The 20214-nt window shown below is 36.6% G+C and overlaps 1 protein-coding gene across 1 annotated transcript; it reads left to right on the top strand.

Moving 5' to 3' along the window:
- The first annotated feature begins 7625 nt into the window (after window positions 1–7625).
- Window positions 7626–17501, top strand: LOC135789511 (homeotic protein empty spiracles-like). Its single transcript, XM_065299369.1, is given in 4 exon segments — window positions 7626–8250; window positions 8253–8504; window positions 14449–14621; window positions 16365–17501. Coding segments are annotated over 4 exon segments (957 nt in total). The 5' UTR covers window positions 7626–7931; the 3' UTR covers window positions 16578–17501.
- The last annotated feature ends 2713 nt before the right edge of the window (window positions 17502–20214 follow it).

Raw genomic sequence — 20214 nt, 5'->3', positions numbered from 1 at the left:
CTACAGCGCAACAAAATCGTGTCCTGTTTATTTAAATAACAGGCCGCTCAACGTTATCATCAGAAGACCAGTGGATTAATGATGCCCACTGAAAAATGCCAGACGTTTCGATTTGTACACAAGTACACGAACATCCATCCTTTCTTAACCTTTGGAGAACTTTCAAGGGACTTGATATACAGAGTGCTTAAATAAGAAAACACAATTTAATTTGCTTTGGATTTACTTATATCGATGTTTTGTAATTTATACACTTTGTAGTCATGGTGTATACCTTATGGACGATGGGTAATCTGCGGTTAAACTACGCGGTGTATGATCCACGGGGCTATTCACGGTTTCATTATGCGTCGTTATAGGTAGCGTTTTAATGTGCTGCACGGCGCGCTCAAATAACAGTCCTTATCGGCCGGCTAATATCGTCTGCGTTGTTTGCGTTCGCGGGCCGATAAAACGGCGCGGCCACGAAAACCGACTGATTAATACGGTGGCTGGCCTCTCTCGGAGGTGCATCATCGATGCCATCGATGAGAAGCTCTCTTCTCTCGCCCAGGCCAGCAAACAGCGCGCTCGTCGGGTAGCATCCTAAATCATCCAGCTTTCCACCCACAAAACACACACACATACATATATGTACACGCGAAGAGGAGAAAACATGAAATGTTTCAGCGTTTTACAAACATGCCCATTACTAATTATATGCGTCTGACGAATCAAGCGCGTACAATGTATCTGCCGTAATAAATTTTCGGTGGTTCAACACAAACAAGACAAAGTGTTACAAAGCTACCAATTTATTTCGATAATGTTGGAATGTGTAATACCAACGTTTAACATACAATAATCTAAGATATTTGGTATACTGAACTAATATCTTCTAATATCTGTTGACGTAATTATAATTAAGTAATTCTATCAACAGATTTTTATAGTTAAATACTTGGTTAATGATTTTTAGAAGAAAAAATCTTTTAAAATTAATGGAATCTACCGTAATTTGTCATTTTAAAATCAAAAAATTAGAATTTTTAGAATTTTTTTCATATTTTTGTTGTAAACAATAGTTCTTCTTCTTCTTCTTCTGTGGCTCTACAGCCCATTTCGGGCCTTGGCTTCCTTCAGCTTTTGCCGCCATTCATCTCGGTTCTTGGAGACTACTAAACAATAGTTACCTACTTCGTTATAAACTGCATTAATAGTATCAAAAGTATTAATAAATTATCTAATCTATAAAAAAATGGATTTTTGTTAATTTTCTAATAATTTTTTCATTTCTTCTTTTTAAAACATTTTCTAATCCCAAAAACTGCATCTTTAACATTTTTATATTAGAAAACTAGCTTTTGCCCACAACTTCATCCCGGTAGTGTTTTATAAAAATGTACCTAATTCGTTTTTACTCTTTTGGATGCAATTTTATTTTAAAGAAATTAACTATATACAAAATTGCTAACAATGCACTTCAGCGCGCCATCTCGGATTCAACTATTTAACTATAACTATGATTGAATCTCAATGCCAACTTTTATCCTATAGAAAAGGGCTGTTCTTAGGATTTTCCTGGAAATTATTCGAATTTTTCTCGCCGTAAAACCATCCTTGGACTTTAACAAACATTTTAACATAAGAATTGGTCAAATTGATCTAGGCGTTGTAAAGTTATGCGCCTACAAACAGATTTTTCGATTTATTTTTATAGTAGGTACTATAGATAAAGATAAGCCAAGAAAAATTATCAATTTAAAATATAAAATTAAAGTTTACTTTGTAATTTTTAAATATTTATTGATTTTTTTATTTAAAAAATTATTTTAATCCCTAAAACGACGTCTTGAGCATCTCTAAATTTTAAAACTTGTAAAAAGAATAAAAAGTTGACGTCTATTACCTCCGAAATTATCTCCGAAAGCCTGAAATTCGAATTTAAACGCGTAGTTGGAGGTTTAAAATGCGAGTTGATGTTTTAAGGTAGTTATAATGGCTTTTAATTTTGGTACATAATGGTAGTTAGTATTTTCATGTCCCGAAGGCTATAATTTCTGATTTTATTATAGGGTTTTTGGTGGAATTAATGATATAATAGATTACTCCTTCCCGCTTCCAAACATTTCTCGCTCTTCCACACGTCACTCATTTTTATTTTGTTTTAAACCCCTGCGTTCTAACCGAAAACCGAAAAACATCTAAAAAAAACAACAAGCAAGCCAGAGTTTAAACGTTTAACACAAATTTGTGGGCCGATTTATGCGCTCGGCTACCCCATGGCAGGCAACCATTAAGGCGGTTAATTGCCTCATCGTTCGCTAAACGCCGTCGACTTTCGACGAATTCGTCGTAATTGTTGCCCGACTATGAATACGTGTAGGTATTGAAGTTGATATGAGGCTTTTGTAATTTATTAGCGGCTATTAAAACCACATGCGGTCGAATAATCAAATTTGGAGGAATTTGAAAGCATTCAAAACACTTGATAAACACCTGTAGTAAATATGTTATACTGGTTGCATATATTACGCATCACTATTCATTAAATATGATAGGATCAATGATTAACTAATTTTTAAATGAAGCCAACGGAACAATGGATTATCGCATCGCGAGTAGGACCGAACAGAAGCATGAGCGATTGGCGATTGTCAGGTAGCGCAGCAGGTGAACTCGAAGCGAGCTAATTGAGTGACCAAACGTTTTGTTACGCGTATTAAATGTGTGTGCGCAGAGTCAAGCCATCTTGAAACTATTCAAACCTACTCACAAGTCACTCAGAAGCAGCCTCCGGGCGCACGACAAAAATCGATAATGTCTTCTCTTCTTTTCTCTGCATGGCATTCAGTCCGTCATCTATTCTTCGGATGATTTTCTTTAATTTTTTTCACTATGACCAATTCAATACACTCCTCTGTTTAGTTAAATGTTAAATAGTGCCTTTGTTGTGTTGTTGACTTCTCGAAAACGTTTACCTAAGAGATTTCCATCTCTTTCTGCTTCATCTGTTTCTTTTCCGAGGTATGGAGACTACCTGGAAGGAGATCAACCGATGCCGATGTTTTGTAGATAAACGCACAATGAATTGTTATTTAGTAGTCATTTCACTGTCACTCCTACACGATGCGACGTTAAAAAGCGAAGCAATATGCCAATTATCCAGCCGGCCCGAATATGGTTCTCACACCTTTTTGTATTCAGGTGTTTTTATTTGATTCATATGCTTATTAAACGTAAACATTTGATACGCCAGTTTAAATGCTAAGCACGAATTAAATGTTACGTGTAAGTTGATGGAATTTATTTCAGATCAATCTTGGAAATACTAAACATCAATTATCAAACATCAGGTAAACATGGTTAAAACTCCCGAGGCAGGTGGATATTAAATGTCCATTACGGCTTAAAAAGTCCTAGGAAATTATAGCAATTTTCGTCGATTATAATGCGCTCTTTTAAAATAGCGCATGATCTTTTACTTTGTTTTACTTTTTGGCATTAATACATGCTCATACTTTGTGGAAACATGAAATTAAGTCATAACCTAATAAAACTTCAGTTCTCATATTAAATTTCACACATTGTAGGCACATTTATGAATTGTTTGGTAATTAATCATAAGAGATTCTTGTAATTATGATTAAAACTGTTTTTTTATGATAGGCAACCAAATATGCAATCAATGCAAGAATTTATCACTTGAGGTTATGACAATTTGTCAAAACTATTAAAATATCAAACATAACCCTTATTAAAATGAATTATTAGTAAAAATTTGATATTTTATCTTTGAGACGAGATATTAGGTATTAAATATTTATTAATTAATTATGTCATAAGCTAATAAAACTTCATTCCTCATATACAATATTACACACTGTAGAAATATTTATGAATTGTTTGGTAATTAATCATAAGAGATTCCTGAAATTATGAATATACCTAACTGATTTTTTTATGATAGGCAACCAAATATGCAATCAATACAATAATTTATCATTTGAGGTTATGACAACTTGTCAAAACTATTAAAATATCAACCATAACCCTTATTAAAATGAATTATTAGTAAAATTTTTGATTTTTTATCTTTCAGACGAGATATTATCTAATATTTATTTGGAATACGCACCCCCGTGTGTGGATGGGTTTCACTCTGTTGCCTTTGTGTCTGGCATAGCAGCAAACCGTTATCTAATCTTATCTACAATACAATTAAGCGTAGCATGCTGTTGCGGTCGAAATTTATTCTCGTTGTGTGACATCATCGCGCTTCGTAGTCTTCACCAGCAGGTATAGTTTTAATATGGGGTGCTAAAGATCTTCATTTTTTTTTGCTTTTGTGGGCCGAATTCGAAGAAGGAGACTTTGTGTCGCTTTGGGTCTCAATAACGGAACATCGATGAGACCGCAAGCGGTCCAAACAGCAACCGAGGGTGACACTTCAACATTTCTATTATATCATTATCATTAGCCACGACGCGCGGGTACAATACTTGTATTTCGTATATATGTGTGGAATTCTCTCAGGGAGAAGAAAAAAGAAGCGCAACGTGAAGGATTTATGGGTGGAGAAATCAAACCGCTATTAATTACTCACAAGTTTTAGATTCTCGGAACGATGACAAAATATAATAAAGATAGCAATATTTTGACAAACAAATTTTTAATTTTTTTTTGTTTTGATTTTTTATTGTATGTTAGGCAACCAAATATTCAAAATATTACCTCCTGAATAAATATGATATAAATTACCAGTGTGTTTATTATGCAGGTTTAAAACGAGTACTAATTGCAGCTCTCAATGTTGCATATTTAATTTGCGCCTAGCGCCCGTTGTGCGAACAATAAATTTCCACCGCACAAGCAAGATATTTATGCGCGCCGCTGCGTTTAAAACAGTCCGCAACCCGCAATACATAAAAAACAGCAAGAAAGGTTGCAGCGACAAAAATCTACGATGTGTATTCATATGCAACATGTGCGCGCGCGCACGCCAGACGGCTGCCAAACATATTTTATTCCGTGAACTCGGCGTGGCGCGCGAGAAGATAACGTGTTGGTGTTTATTTATCTGCATAGGCGTGTCGGGACAAGCAATCAATAAATAATTAGCCGTTTAATTTAAACAAATGCCAGCGTTAAAACGTTTAAATAGCCGAAGGTGGATTCCCGGCCGGGGAAAAATACGCTCAAATTATACCCTGTCACAGTTGAAACGAAGGAGCGCCCCACGGTCTCCTCCGGTCTCCGGTGCCATGGCGTGTTGTTGAGTCTGTTGCTTTTTTTTTCGTCTTCTTTTGTTTCTCCTTCGGATAGATACAAACCGTACACCTCCGGTTCTCCGGTTTTTAAGGGCACAGCACGCGAGAATGCCTGTAACGCACGTTTCGACAACGTCCGTACAACTCTAATTAGGCTTAAACGTTTCGCTCTTCGTGAGTTATCTTGTTACACACACGCTCGGCCCGCAGTCGAGTGCGTTTAAAGTTCAAAGCACTTGATAATTATAACGTTTATTTAGATTCTAAACGAATTTAACCAAGCGATACACGTGCAATTACGATTACAATTTGTTCGAGTTGCGCGCTCCGAGGTACACGGATACATTCCTGGCTAATAATTGAAATTGGAGGCGAACAGAGAACTTATTTCAACTTGTGCAGGTTCAGTTCACATTCAAACAAGTACAAGTCATTTTTTTTGGTGAAATATGCAACCAAACATACGTTTAACTTCTGAAAACTCAATCTGTAATATAAAAATGAAGAAATGTGTTGGTAAGCGCATAACTCAACAACGCCTTGACTAATTTGGCTAATTTTTATTTTAAAATGTTTGTTAAAGTCCAAGGATGGTTTTTACAGCGAGAAATATTCGAATAATTATCAGGAAAACTCTAAAGACTGCCTTTTTCTATAAGATAAAAGTTGGCATTGAGATTCAATCATAGTTATAGTTAAATAGTTGAATCCGAGATGGCGCGCTGAAGTGCATTATTAGCAATTCTTTATTTAATTACCTAATTTCTTTAAAATAAAATTGTGAATCTTATTGATAGAATTGACACTACTATGTCTAGGGCAAAAACTAGTTATCTCATAAATATGCATGTAAAATCTATCCGATTATCTTTGCTAAATTCTAATCATTCATTTTAGGCAGATTTATCCAACACGCGTATCGTAGGCGTGTCGTGAATTTACAAAAATGATTACATTTGTAATCATTTAAGACCCGAAGAGTCGAAGGTAAAGTTAATTGCCTTTATCCTCCTCTGTCGGCATGTCACAAAGAGGTAATAAGTAGCAAAACGGTTGAGAATATTCACCGAAAGGGTTGTCATCTTCTAAAAGCAGTTACGTAACGAGATATCGGCGTGTAAGTTAACAAAAACCTTGTAAGACCGTCTTAAGTCATACTACAACTAAAGATTCATAAGAATTGCAGTGCGGTGTGGTTGAAACCGATTGATGGATTAGTATGTGGTCAAAACGGTTAGGAATAATTGCAAATCTCTTGTAAATTTGCATAATACGTTGTAAGCTTATAATGGAATCAACTTTACTAGGAATAAGTTGAAAATTTTAACATTTTAAAATGATTTCTCATAAAAAAATTATTTTTTATTTTCGGGTGTAAATTGTGTCTCCTACCTATTATTACTGAGCGTGATTTATTAATCCGCGTAATTAATTGTGTGCGTCGTAATGTCAAACGCGGCTGGCGCATTTTCATCATGAAAATAATTGCGAGTTTTGCTCGCAATTGGCATAAATAATTCGCGCAATGCGTTGTTTCGTGCCTACGAGCGCAAATTGTTATTGCGCGATAAGAAGAATCAATAAACGACGAGTTAAATGATGCAATCAGTTTTAATAGCTGGTTTAATGTTCATATTACAATCGATTGTGTTTTTTTATGACATTTTTTAAGTGTCACCCACTTATATTTACCTACCTACCCAATAATAGTGTGTTGGGTTGCATACATTAGAAGTTCACGCGATTGAAATAGTTGCAACGTACGGAAATGAGTTTTCCATAATCCATAATAAATTTCAATTAAGCTTTTTACACACGAACAACACGCCGGACGCGACTGACTCGGATTAACCGGGGCGGCAAGGCGCGGCGAAATTGCACACTTTTGACGTCTCATTCGGAAAACCAGCCGCGCCTTCAACTAATGCGCGCGCACCTCACCATTTCGTTCACGCGCCCGCCTCCGAAACAAAAGAATAAAATAAAAATGTCCCCACAGCCCACAAACATCATATCCGAAGACCTTTCATCTCAACTCGGTCTCAAGCTCTTATTAACGTACTTAACTCTTAAAACTCTGCGTATATTTCACTCCAACTACATTGCAGACAAAGTGAGAATGTTGAGTTGATTTTTTTCGGTTTGTCGTAATTCTAGTCAACAGTCTAGATTACGCTAGTAGGTTGGATCTGGGTGTAACCCATCTGTAATATCATCCAATAGCAATGGAGTTACAATGAGGAGTTGCTTCGACGCTCGACGCCAATAGGAATCCAGTGATTCCCCACTATGCTTTGGAGGTGCACCGCTTTTTAATCTCGAGTCTCCCACCCGGGTTCGAGTGGTCGGTCGAGTGGTTCCACTGGTTATTATCTCGCAAGTGTTGGTGACGGTAGCATGCCGCTTATGCAGCGTCCGACAACAGTTTAACACTTTTAATAACCCTCCACACGTCGAACATCAATTTACCATTCATATCACCCTCGAATCAGTGTGAATCGGAATAAATACAGTTGATTCTAATAAAATAAAATAAAAGTGTTATCCGACGGATGGGTAGATAACCTACCTCCAAGTGACTTAAGTGGACTGAAATTGGATTAAGTTTTGTTCGTGAGTGCGCGTCAAGAATGCAAATTGTGTGCGAAGCATTTGGAGTGTAATTTCGAACCCATCATTCCGATGAGTCTAACCATGATGCCCCTCGCTCCGACGCCGATCGTCGCCGTGCCGTCGAAGCCCAAGATCGGCTTCTCCATCGACTCGATCGTCGGCGGCACACAACAACCCAGCCCACAGACATCTCCCATGCACTTCTCGGAGTCATCCGCGCCGTTATCACCGTCCAGTGACACGGACAATCGTTTGAACTGTTCACCCAAACACTATTCACCTCAGCGGTCACCCGACGCATCACCCAAACCACCGATAATGGTGCCGGGAATACCCGCCGGGCATCCGACGCTTGTAAGACCCGCACCTACGTATGATCCAGCGTTGATTGGAAAAATGGATTTCTACAACCGGAGATGATGCATAATCATCCGGCGGCAGCCGCAGCCGCCGGCCAGCATCAATTCGCGCTTGCCGCACACCTTCAGGGAGCTGCATTGGCGGCGGCTTTCGGTGGTGGTCAGCATGGATTTCCACAACCCTCACCGCTCACACAGCACAGTCAACCTAGGGATAGTTATCCGTTGTATCCGTGGCTATTGTCGAGACACGGCCGGATATTTCCACATCGGTTTCCAGGAGGTAGGTTTTATCACTTATCACACACACACCATGCACACCCACTCGAAATTTATGCGTTAATGTGTGGAGTACGGCGTTGATAATGCTTAATGAAGCAATTTAGCTACCTAGCGGTCTGGCTGTGCTACCAAAATTTCCATCATGCGAGAAAGCAATCTAAGCCCGTAATAATGTGTAAATTCAATCCGATTCAAGTCACACGATCGTCATTTGTTTCTTGTTTGCTGATTGTTGTTGTGCGTTTTAATCGAGGCCTGAATCAGCCCAAAACCCGAATTATGATAATTCACAGTATAAAATATACACAGTGTTCTTAAATATTAAAAAAGAAAGAAAAAAAAAACATTCAAAAAGTTGTTTGTATGTTGTTGTGTTTTGAGACGGGTACAAACCCTGATACGGATCGTGAAAACGCAGTAATTATTTACACATTAGCACAGCCGGCGTAATTATATCCCTCAAAGCCAGCAGCGTGTGATTATAACTTAACTCTTTGAAATTAATACTTTAATAATATAATTGATGCAGTGCCTACATACGGTTTTATTCGCCGCCGATTTGGGACACAAAAAAAAACAACAAGCGAACGCAATAAAAGGCAATAAAATTAACGCGTTTACCCTGCGGCGATGAAGCCCGACAGAAACCTAACCAAGTATGCAAGTATTTCTACGACATGTTAAAAATCTGTTGTTGTGTTGTGTAAAAATACGTTTTGTTTTATTTTGTGTATGTGGTAGGTAATTACATTGGACAGCACTCGTCGATATTAAATGCAGTTTAATTTAAGCACGCCGTTATTATGAGGTGCGTGCGTCCGAAAAATTACCTAATTAACCTCAATTATTAACCAGCACGAAATGCGCTTGTCAGTATTGCCAACCTTTCAAAATCGTTTTGCAATCCACTCAATATATGCAACCAAACATACATGTTACCACTACTACTGTTGACTTGTAACCTAACACAAACAAAATGAGTCATTATAACTTGAAAATATTATGATTGCATGATTTTTTGTTTTTTTGTTTGTTTTCATGAGTATTTATTTAACAATTAGTAGCTTCTCGCCGCATTAAACACAAACATATGGAACTGGATGAATATTTTCTTTGTTTCGCGCAATGCACGTCCGTTTTGTAGCGTAATTAACAAAGATAAATACTGTTTGTCTACACCTCACGTTCAAAACTCTCGTCAGGTAGCAATTTCTTAATTTTCACAATTTTTGTATAAAAGTGCAATTAAACCAATGATATGTGTCGTAAATTTACTCGACTTCTCTAATCCCGGTAGTTAATTAAATTTCTACGTCGTTCGGGCGTGTTTGCGATGGATTTATCGTCGCACAAAACGCACAGCGAGAATATTCTTATTAAATTAATTTTTCATCGTTTTTAATTTGATTATTTACTACTACGCTCGCCTTGTTTATATGTAGATGTATAAAATAAATTGTTTGGCAATCGTAAATAATGCCGGCGCAATGCATTAATGTGTTAATTAGGCGACAGAGCAGGTGCAATTACATTTAATTTCTACACGCCGCGCATCGTGAGTAAATTCTCGAAGAAACAACCCGTGTAAGCAAATAACTACACAACGACTACATAAACTTGCAGCGCGAATAAAAACAAAACAAGAATTACAAGAATATACAGATGCGAGCTTTCATTAGCTTAGAAATGTGCAAATTAGTTGGTAAAAAGTTGGCGTTGATGGTTGCATAGATAACAATCACAAACTACAACTAATGTTTCAAGTGCCAGAGCCATCTAACGTCTTGCAACGGAATTAGGTTTCCTAACCATGAAATTCGTACAAATTGGAGCAATTAACGCCTTTGTTTCTTGCATTTTTTTCGATCAAAATCCGTAAAATAAAACATAAAACTTGTTTCTCTTGAATTTACAATTTACTCACTAATTGGTTATTTCATTTGAATAATTGATCAATTCACAACGAGTTGATTTAATTATTTTATTTATTTAAACTGAAACAAAGTCATATTGTAATTAAATAATTAAGTTTTAAATTAGCCTTAATTAAAATCACGTAGCTGACCATTTGGAGACATTACGCGCCGCGTCCCTCTCAATAACACCAAAGTGTTATTAACTATCGCCGGCACAATTAACTAATTTGCATATTTAGCGCTTTATTTTAGTTCAATATTAGCGGGAATAAACAAGCATAATGAGTAATGAATAACACGTAATTAATGTAAATTACATTTAATTATATGTATGAATTTTCTACACAATATCAACTACAATGTGTAGCAGCAGTGTATAAAGTTGTCTTTATACACGATCGTGGCTAATACGTAACAAGATGATCATCGCGTGCATCTTAATCAAACGCGGCTGTTTGTTGTGCGCAAGAGTTATTATTATACAATAAAGTTATAAGCGCTTGTGTATAAATATGGTATCGTAATGTTTCCTGCGTTTCTCACGTAATGAATACGTTGCGCGCATTTACACGCTGTGCGCGCACTTAAAATAGTTTATGCCTACACCTTTTTCACGTCTGCACGCGCCCATAGGAATTGAATACAAACAGAAAACCCGAGATATCCACATTCTAACCTAAACGCATGCGTTGCGCATGCGCACTGCGAGTGGATAGGTTAATGGCATGCGGGCACGCGAACCGGCCTAATTGACTTGTGAAATCACCACACTGGTGTGTCTACCAAACACCCAGCACCCTAGAAACCCTGCTTGAAGTATGCTTATTGTTTCCTGAATTATTTCCATGTCGCTATAATTGATTAAACTATATTTTACACAAAACTTGTGTGTTAATAATAAATATATCGCTCGGAGGCTGTGTTAATGCAGCAATTAATTACCAATTAGAATGGTTGAAGGTTATTGCGGTTGCGGCGCGTTTCGATTACTAATCGCTTATTAATTAACACGTAATATCAGTTTATAAGAGGAAAAGCAGTAAAAATGCGTTGGACACGATTTACATGTTTTGTAAATCAATTGAAGTGAATTGGGATAATCATTTCAATGAAAGAGTGAGCGGAGTACATAACTCGCGAACACGCGAAACAATTTGTACGCCTTTTTGTTTTATGTTTGCGGTCTTTACAAGAATCGCGCTACTCTTTTGTTGCGCGTTTTGTTTTCGGGCGATTTTCGCATTTTTTGCGCGTCGATGTGAAATCGATCGCGAAAAAAGGTCGAAATGCCGTCGGCGCGGTTGGTATTTTATGCAAATTCCAACGCAAAGATGCTTTACTTTAAGTTGTGTTTTTTTTTTGTTGCCTGCGTAGTACGAAAACAATATTGCTGGTGCGGTGCACTTTAAAATTATCACGCATTTAAGTAATTGCCAGCGGGCAATGGTATAACAGCCAACAACGATCAAGGACTTTCAATCATCGCTAGTCGAACGACGAAAACTAATTAAAACGCAAACGGTTCGCGTTGAAAAAACTGTAAAAAGTTCAAACTAACATCAAAAAGTATCAATTTATTTAATTTAATGTGTTTAGCGTAAATTGGTGTGGTTTTTATTTGATTTAGACAAGTTATATGGTGGAATAGTTTAGTTTTGAATTGATATTTGTTAAATTATATACAATCATTGAATATTAACTATAATATTATAGGAAAGGAAATTTACCATGCATTTAAGTCCAGTAAATAAATGTTGTATATGTAGAAATTTTTTTAGTAGTAAAGAAAAGACGAAATCGTTTAAAATTGCAAATTTTAACAAAAAAAACAGATTAATTCATTGTAACTTGGGAACAAAGATAGATAGAAACATGATTTTCATTTCAACAGATAAATATAAACTTGAACTATAAAAATTAGTTATTAAATTAATTTCGTGGCGTTGGTATTTATGCTTAATTTAGAGAAAAAGTAATAAAAACGATATAAAAACATAGAAATTGTGTGCAAATATTTATCAAAGTATAGCGCATTATGCGAGTTATAACTCGGTTCTAAAAAAATATAATAAATTAATCTTTACGTCAATAGAAAGATAATTTCAATGAGATTTTACGTATTAAAAATCAATATTTACTGAATAATAGTTTTCTTGTAATAAACAAAAAACCAAACAATTGCAATTTGCACCAAAATGAAATAAAAATGAGGTTAATTTCGTGATTTACACTTTTTTTTAATATTTTTGTATAAATCTAAATTAATACAATAAAATATATGGAATACTTTGTATAAAACTAATATCAATTACCCATGAAATAAGAAAATGCACAAAAAACTAAATTTTCCTTCCTTTTTTCTTTATTTTTTGTCGTAGACAAAATGCTGGTTAGCGTGATACGCGCTGCACGCTCGCGTTTTTGTACCTAAATAAATTTTAACGTCCTCGTAATTTTTTATTACGTATAATTATGTGATTACTATATTAGTTGCATTCTCATTAACTTAACGACGTTGTATTTTTACGAGTATGTGCGCCCACCATCTGGTTTATTCAAATTAAATTATTGCTAATTGCACGCGCTCGCAATACACTCACAAGAACGTTCCACATGTGTCACATAAAAATATTCACTTATTTATAAATACATAAATAAATTTCATACATAAATGCAAAATGCAAAAAGTTTCAGATATTAGTGTAAATCGTTAAGAATAAATATATTAAAATATATTTCTATGCTTTGCATGATAAAATTAGTTTCGGTTACTGTTTAAATTTGAATGTAAACCGCTTTGGCTCTGCTCTATAGCGTAATTTGCATGCCGTATCCGACTTGGTGAGCAATAAATTACGCGTGATAAGGCGCGAGTTTTTCGGCGGCGGAGAATAATGGCCGCCGTTCGTGCCGCGGTAATTTTTCCGTGCCAAGAGCCGATAAGTCGAGTTGTCAACGTAATTAGCGGTATATTATGCACGTCTAATGGATTTCGATATATTCTACCCGTCTACGCCCCGAAATCAACCATTAGACAAACATTACACCCATTTATCTCTTTAAAATAACTGCCGTGTTATAATTTAAGGTTAAGACATCTGACAGTTACACATAACCTACAATAATATACTAAATAATAAAATCTCTTTAGCAAAGTATCAAAAATCGTTCGGATGTGTCAGTATATGTCACCAATTGCAACAATTGCAGTTAATAAAACGTGTATTCACGATTTTTTGCTTTTTATGCGAACAAAAGCGTGTTTTTTGTACGGAGAGGGGCTTTTTAACTTTTGATCGTTACGTATCAAGTGGTTTAGCCCCGATGATTGACTCGTGAATGGTTTAATTTAATAATGGGGTGCTAACAATGCCCCTAATCTAGTTTCACGCCCCGACGGCGCGAAGGGCGCCATTGTTGCGTGTCCGGCGGCGCGTGAAACACGAAATAAAATAAAAAAGAACCAACGACTGCAAACGCAAACAATTCATGTCACAAAGTCACAAAATCACCAAATCACATGAATTTTGTTATAACCAACTTTTGCCTGCATCTTGGTCGGTAGTGTTTAATAAAAATGTAATTCGTTTTTACTCTCTTGTTATAGACATAGAATGTGTCAATTGTATCAATAAGATTCGCTATTTTATTTTAAAGAAATTAATTAGGTATATAAAGAATTGCTTATAATGCACTTCTGCGCGCCATCTCGGTTTCAACTATTTAACTATAACTATGATTGAATCTCAATGCCAACTCTTATCCTATAGAAAAAGGCTGTCTTTTGGGTTTTCTCGACAATTATTCCAATTTTTCTCGCCGTAAAAACCATCCTTAGACTTTAACAAACATTTAAAAAAAAGAATTGACCAAATTGGTTTAGGCGTTGTTGAGTTATGCGCTTACCAACAGATTTTGCAATTCATTTTTATATTATACATAAAAATCAACGCTAGGCAACTTTTTATACACTTTACAGTTAACCTACGTATATAACAGAACATAATTTGTGTAATTCTTGCATTTCAGGTCCCGATATTCCCGGCTTTCTTCTGCAGCCGTTCCGAAAACCAAAGAGAATAAGAACGGCGTTCAGTCCATCGCAATTACTCAAGCTGGAGCATGCCTTCGAGAAGAATCACTATGTCGTGGGCGCCGAGAGGAAACAACTCGCGCAATCATTGTCTCTCACCGAAACACAAGTAAGTACACCGTACTGATTACCCGCACTAATTATCCACCTAAACGTTTTTCCATAACCTCAATTAGTCACTTACATATAGCAAATCTATAAAATTATAATTACCAACTAATAATATTAATTATCGCAGAGCTAATGATCTATTTGCAATGAATTAGATGAATTAGTTTAACTGCGCGCGCAGGCAACGGTTCAATTATTTTTGTGTGCGAACAAATGAGCTATGAATATACATGACTGCAAGCGCAAGCGCACCAGAAAGGCGGCTTCCCGTCGTTAATTAATCGTCGAAGACGAAACACACCACAAGAAAATAAACTCAAATAATTAGAACGTTTCCGGTCACTTTTTTTGTTTTTTTAAATTAAAATATAATTTTCAGTTAATATTTATGCAAAAAATGTTTCTAAACACTTTAATTTATTATAATGCTTGTAATATCACACCATTATAACGTTAATTTTTTTTTTGAATGACAAAAGAAAAAAGGGTTCAGAATGAAAGTAAAACATCTGCTGGAACATGTCCTACCTTGTCTCTTGAACCACCCTGAATTAAATTGATATTTTTGTTGAACAAACGAAAAGCGTTACGGTTCATAATCGTTTCCATCGGGAGGGTTGCAGAGTATAAATTTCATCTCGACCAATAAGATTCGTTTTCATCCCTAACGCTCCCCTATCATCCTTTGAAAGGGTGCGAATTAGAATGATTGATCTTATGATCTCATAAACTCATAATCCAGGCTGATCTGCACTGCAGGGATGCTAGAATATATTTAAAATGCGTGAAAAGGTCGGAAGTTGGCAATTTCAACGTTTTCGCATGATTTTTGAGGTTATGTTGTATTCTAGGAGTGGCTGCATGCGCGCAACGGAAGTGGGGAGTCACAATTCACGTAACAAGCTAGTTTCAAGTGTTTAATCGCTTGTGAAATGCGCGAAACAACAGAAATAAAATGTTTGAGCGCAGAAAATAAGATATTAATAATAATTAAGTGTAACAATGAGCAATTTGTAATTTTCAGCGCGCATTAATTTCATCGTTTACGTACGAACGTTTAATAAATTAGTTAAACACGACGCGTATTTATTTACGAGAGTATCGCCGCTCGTTGTTTACCAATTTTGGTAACTCAATTCAAGTGCATGCGCGCGCGCCGCGCTGCTCACCAACCATAAATAATTCTCGTGTCAATAACTAATAAATCAATAAATAAATATACTGCATGTGGGTATGGGCGCATATGTGATGCACTTTATATTCAAATTGGCGCAAAAATTCCGCGCTGAATTAATAAAAAAATAAATCGTCGTCAATTATAAAAATATTTGCATTCGAAATGGGATTTTCAAATTGAATTTTTTTCCAACTTTGATTTATATATAGATGGGATTCGATTTGCGCGCATTGTTTTTTCGTTTCTTTTTTCAAATTAAACGAAAACGTGCGCGAGAGCATTAATTGATTATTCGTTTCGTGCGCGCCGGATTAAAAACGAGCGCAAGTCCTATGTTTGGATTTCATTTAAATAAGCACCGAACACTCGATGCTACACGAATCCAATTATCAATATCAACAGCTCGCGTCGCCCCCTTTCTATCCGAAAGTGTCCTAAAATAATACCTACTACGGTTGATTACTGCTAAACCTCGGGTGCGACGCCATCTACCTACCTAGCCTTAAAATTTTACAGAAAACTGTAATCTTACTAACCTCAAATGTTTTGCTTGTTGGGTTGCAGGTTAAAGTGTGGTTCCAAAACCGGCGGACGAAACACAAACGAATGCAGCAGGAGGAAGAGGCGAAGACGAGCTCCGGTGGCAAATCGTCGTCGGTGTCAAACGCGCACCACGTGAACAAATGGAAGGAGGAGACGGGTGACGATCAGTACGGCGAGTACATCGACATGGACATGGACGACGAGTGCGTCAGTGACGTCGAAAGTGAATCGTAATTAATAATCAACGAAGAGACAACCTAGACAAACCAAAACCAAAAATTAACAAACAAACAAAACGATATAGTGACAACAAAAACACTCGCCCAATTTTTAAAATGTCAAACGAACACAAATTAGTTGCAATATTAATTTACTTTGTATATAAATATTATAAAAACCTAAAAAACGAAATAAAATTCGGGTCGCGGGTGAGTTTCATCAATATTGCCAAAAAACATAAAAATAAACAACTTCGTGCCAAAATGATAATTTCGATTTGTTTCGCGCGAATTTTCTCTCAAAACGGAAACGGAAGCCCCGCCCTAATAGAAATGGTCGTCGCGCATGGTGTGTAAATAATGTGACTATATACAAATAGAAGAAAACTAACTAAATTATTTATTATTTTGTGTTTTTTTTAATGATCTAAGTTTATTAGATATTATCTATTGTGAATTTGAAGTATAATTTATTTGTTCCTTTTGTACAAAGATGGATCTTATTAGCCACCTACAAACGAAGAGCAGTACTAACAAACGCGTTCAGTAAATCGGATTGAACCTTGATAAATGTACAAAGTGTTATTACCAATTCTTAATTAAATTATCGGATAAACAATTTATTATAACTAACAGATAATCTACGATATTGCTGATAATATATCGTGCGTGTATTATAATAAACTAGTTAGTTGAGCATACGTGAAATTTTTCATTTGATTCGAAGCAGGAAAAAATTTCAATGTCGATTGCATCCGCGGTGCATCCTACTATGTTTAATGATTGTACATTTCTGTTTGTCTACGAATGTAAAAAATACTATTATTTCTAGATGATGAGGATGTTGCGGAGATGAGTAGCCATTGAGTGGCGTTACTACTGTACTTAAAGATGCGATAAAATTGTAAATTAAATATTAAAAAATGAAAATATGAACAAAATTGGTTTCATTTCTTAATTTTCAGGTTAAATCTACTACATAACCTCATTTTATAACCTAAAAACTCATTTTTATTGATTTTGTCTGTTTTTTAATTAAAAAAATAGCAAATTTGTCTAATAATTAATTTAAGACATTTATTATTGGGGTTGAATGAAATTTACTAATAACCTATAAAAATTTCTGCAGTTTTCTGTAATTTTTGTTCGTTTTATTGCATGCACAGCGGGTTGCACAGCGTGCGCTCATTAAATTCGCCATTTTATGTGAATTTAATTTAATGACCCTCCTGATCACCATCGTTATGACTTATAAAGCCAGTGTAAGTTCGTATAATTGCAGAAAATATCGCGCAGGCAATTCTGAGCCTTAAAAAACGCAATAATAAGTTCTCGTTAAGTGAGATTTTAAAATATACTGCATACTGGGCAGAGTGCTCTCGACAGAAATTAATTACGATAGAGGCAACGCCGGGTAACACTGCATAAAGAGTGTATAAACACATAAACGATTAAAGAATAATTATTTCTCTTCGATGGGTCGTGTGCGCGCCGCCGCGTGAGACACGAAAGTGGGGCTTTGGCACCATCCCAGATTTGTGGGTTCCCCCTACCAATGTGTAAATGTTGACTCGCTTACTCACTCACAACCCAATATATTACCATCTTTCTCCAACACATAGAATGTGCATGTGATTCTCTACTCTTTTCTCTTTGTTATTTTCCCCTTGCGCTTGGCATTCTCTTGTTTACCAGCAAGCGCATGTCTCGAAGCGTCTCATGGAAGAGTCCGAGCTTTGCAGAGTGTGTATTTATGTTGTTTGTACGTGTCGGTGTGCGCCGGCGAAGGAGAGCGCGTTTAAATTCTCATAAATAACCCGCTAACAATCTCCCAGTGACAGCTTGTTAAGTCCTAACCACAGGTTAAGTTATAATTAATGACTGACGTCATGAGGTAATTGTTGGCTCGTCGCTATTACCGTCGAGCGGCCCAACAAGAATGCGTCCGAATTTTTAGAATCAATCTTCGAGGGAACCAGCCTGCAAACATCAGAAATTACTATTGGTTTATGTAGGTACATATCAATTCAAAACCTAATTATTATCATACGTAGTGACATCTTACGGTTGTTTTGAAAGTAGTGGAGATAAGCGAGCGGATTAATGCGCAATTACCAGGATAATAAACGCCGGCCGCAATCCATCAATACGCGGCACGGGTGTAATAAATTTCGCGCTGCTAATTGTTTCTGCTGGCTTTGTGTGTTGTTACAAAACGGAGGCAACGAAGTGGAAGACTGCAAACGTAGGTACACTCTACACAACTACACTACACTTGTGAATACGTATCCTAACCTCAAAACGTACCGTAGCAGACTGTGGTAGTTGTAAGCTTACCGGGGTAAACAGTAGAGGGCGCTGATTGAATATTTCGAGATGGTTTGCGCCGAAAATGACATTTAGCGTGCAACGATGTGAAAATTAAGTTTTGATGACTTGATTCGTGATTGTAGGAAGTAGTTATCACATCATAATCGTGAACAAAGGCGTGTTCGCTGCTCGCTTTCACGATCATCAATGTGTTGGTAAGTGTGCTGTGCGTTGTTCGCCGCTTGATGCGCCACCATTACGCTATTAGCCGGTTTCCATCCAGCGCGCGGCGATGATGACGAGGCGATGCGCGCGCGTTGACGGCTCATTGTAATTAGAGCCACACGGCGCGCCTCTTGATGCGCTCATCAAGCGGCCGCGCGCGCGAGAATCCCAAGAAGCGGAAAATATCATGTATTACCACGGCGCGCCAGATAAAGGCGCAGCGAGCGTATAAATCGCTTCTTTATTTTTTAATTTCATCATTTTCTCGCTGGTCTCGCGGCAGGGCGAGTTTTAATGCCTTTCGCACTTAGTCGATTTTTATCACTTAATTGACCCATAAGCGCCGTAAACGACTCTTCAATCTCTCCGGCGTAAGTATCACTTCTTTTTGTTTGCTGCAACATTAAGCTATCAGAGATCATTAAGACATTAGTCAAAAATATATTTCTTTGTTTTGAATGAATTGAGGCGAGTATTTGATAATTATGCACGTAACCAATAATTACGCACAACTTCCCGTCGCCACACAAAAACGGAAGCGGAAATATTTTAATTTCCATTAGCAACTCGCATTAGTAACACTCAGTAAGTAGTAACAGAAACCCGTTGAGATAAAGAAACACAGGAAAAAAAATTAATAATTAACTTGCTTATAATTTCTTTGTTTGTAATTCTAACCACAAAAAATAAAATTACTCGTAATTAAACTCGATTTAAGCAAGTTGAAATACTGTGAAAGAAAGTTTTTGTTTTTTTTTTTAAGTATTTTTTGTTTCGTGGCATTAAGAGAGTCTTGAGTGAGAGCCGAAAAGGGGTGTGTTCCTGTGAGTAATTTGTTGAGCGCTCTGAAAGGTTTGCTTAACCCAGAGATTAAAACTAACTGATAATTACATAATCACCACGTTGCGCGCAACCGTCGTCCCGTGCTCCGATCATTAATAACCGCGCGCCCGGACGACGCGCGCACCGTTTAGTAATTTATTTGTTTAATTACTGATCCATAACAATTAAACTCGCAGCGCACATGTAAAACAAGAATGGGATGCTGTGGCGTGTAGAAAACGACTAAAACCACCTCAGGCACTTTTTCGTATTGGAATATTCATCGTGTTTGAGTA

Source organism: Atheta coriaria, unplaced genomic scaffold (assembly GCF_025399875.1).
Source record: "Atheta coriaria isolate IRGN ID8LTWV9N9 unplaced genomic scaffold, Caltech_Dcor_3.1 hic_scaffold_3_pilon, whole genome shotgun sequence".
Taxonomy (NCBI): domain Eukaryota; kingdom Metazoa; phylum Arthropoda; class Insecta; order Coleoptera; family Staphylinidae; genus Dalotia; species Dalotia coriaria.
The sequence above is the reverse complement of the archived record's forward strand: the minus strand, read 5'-3'. Positions and strand labels throughout refer to the sequence as shown.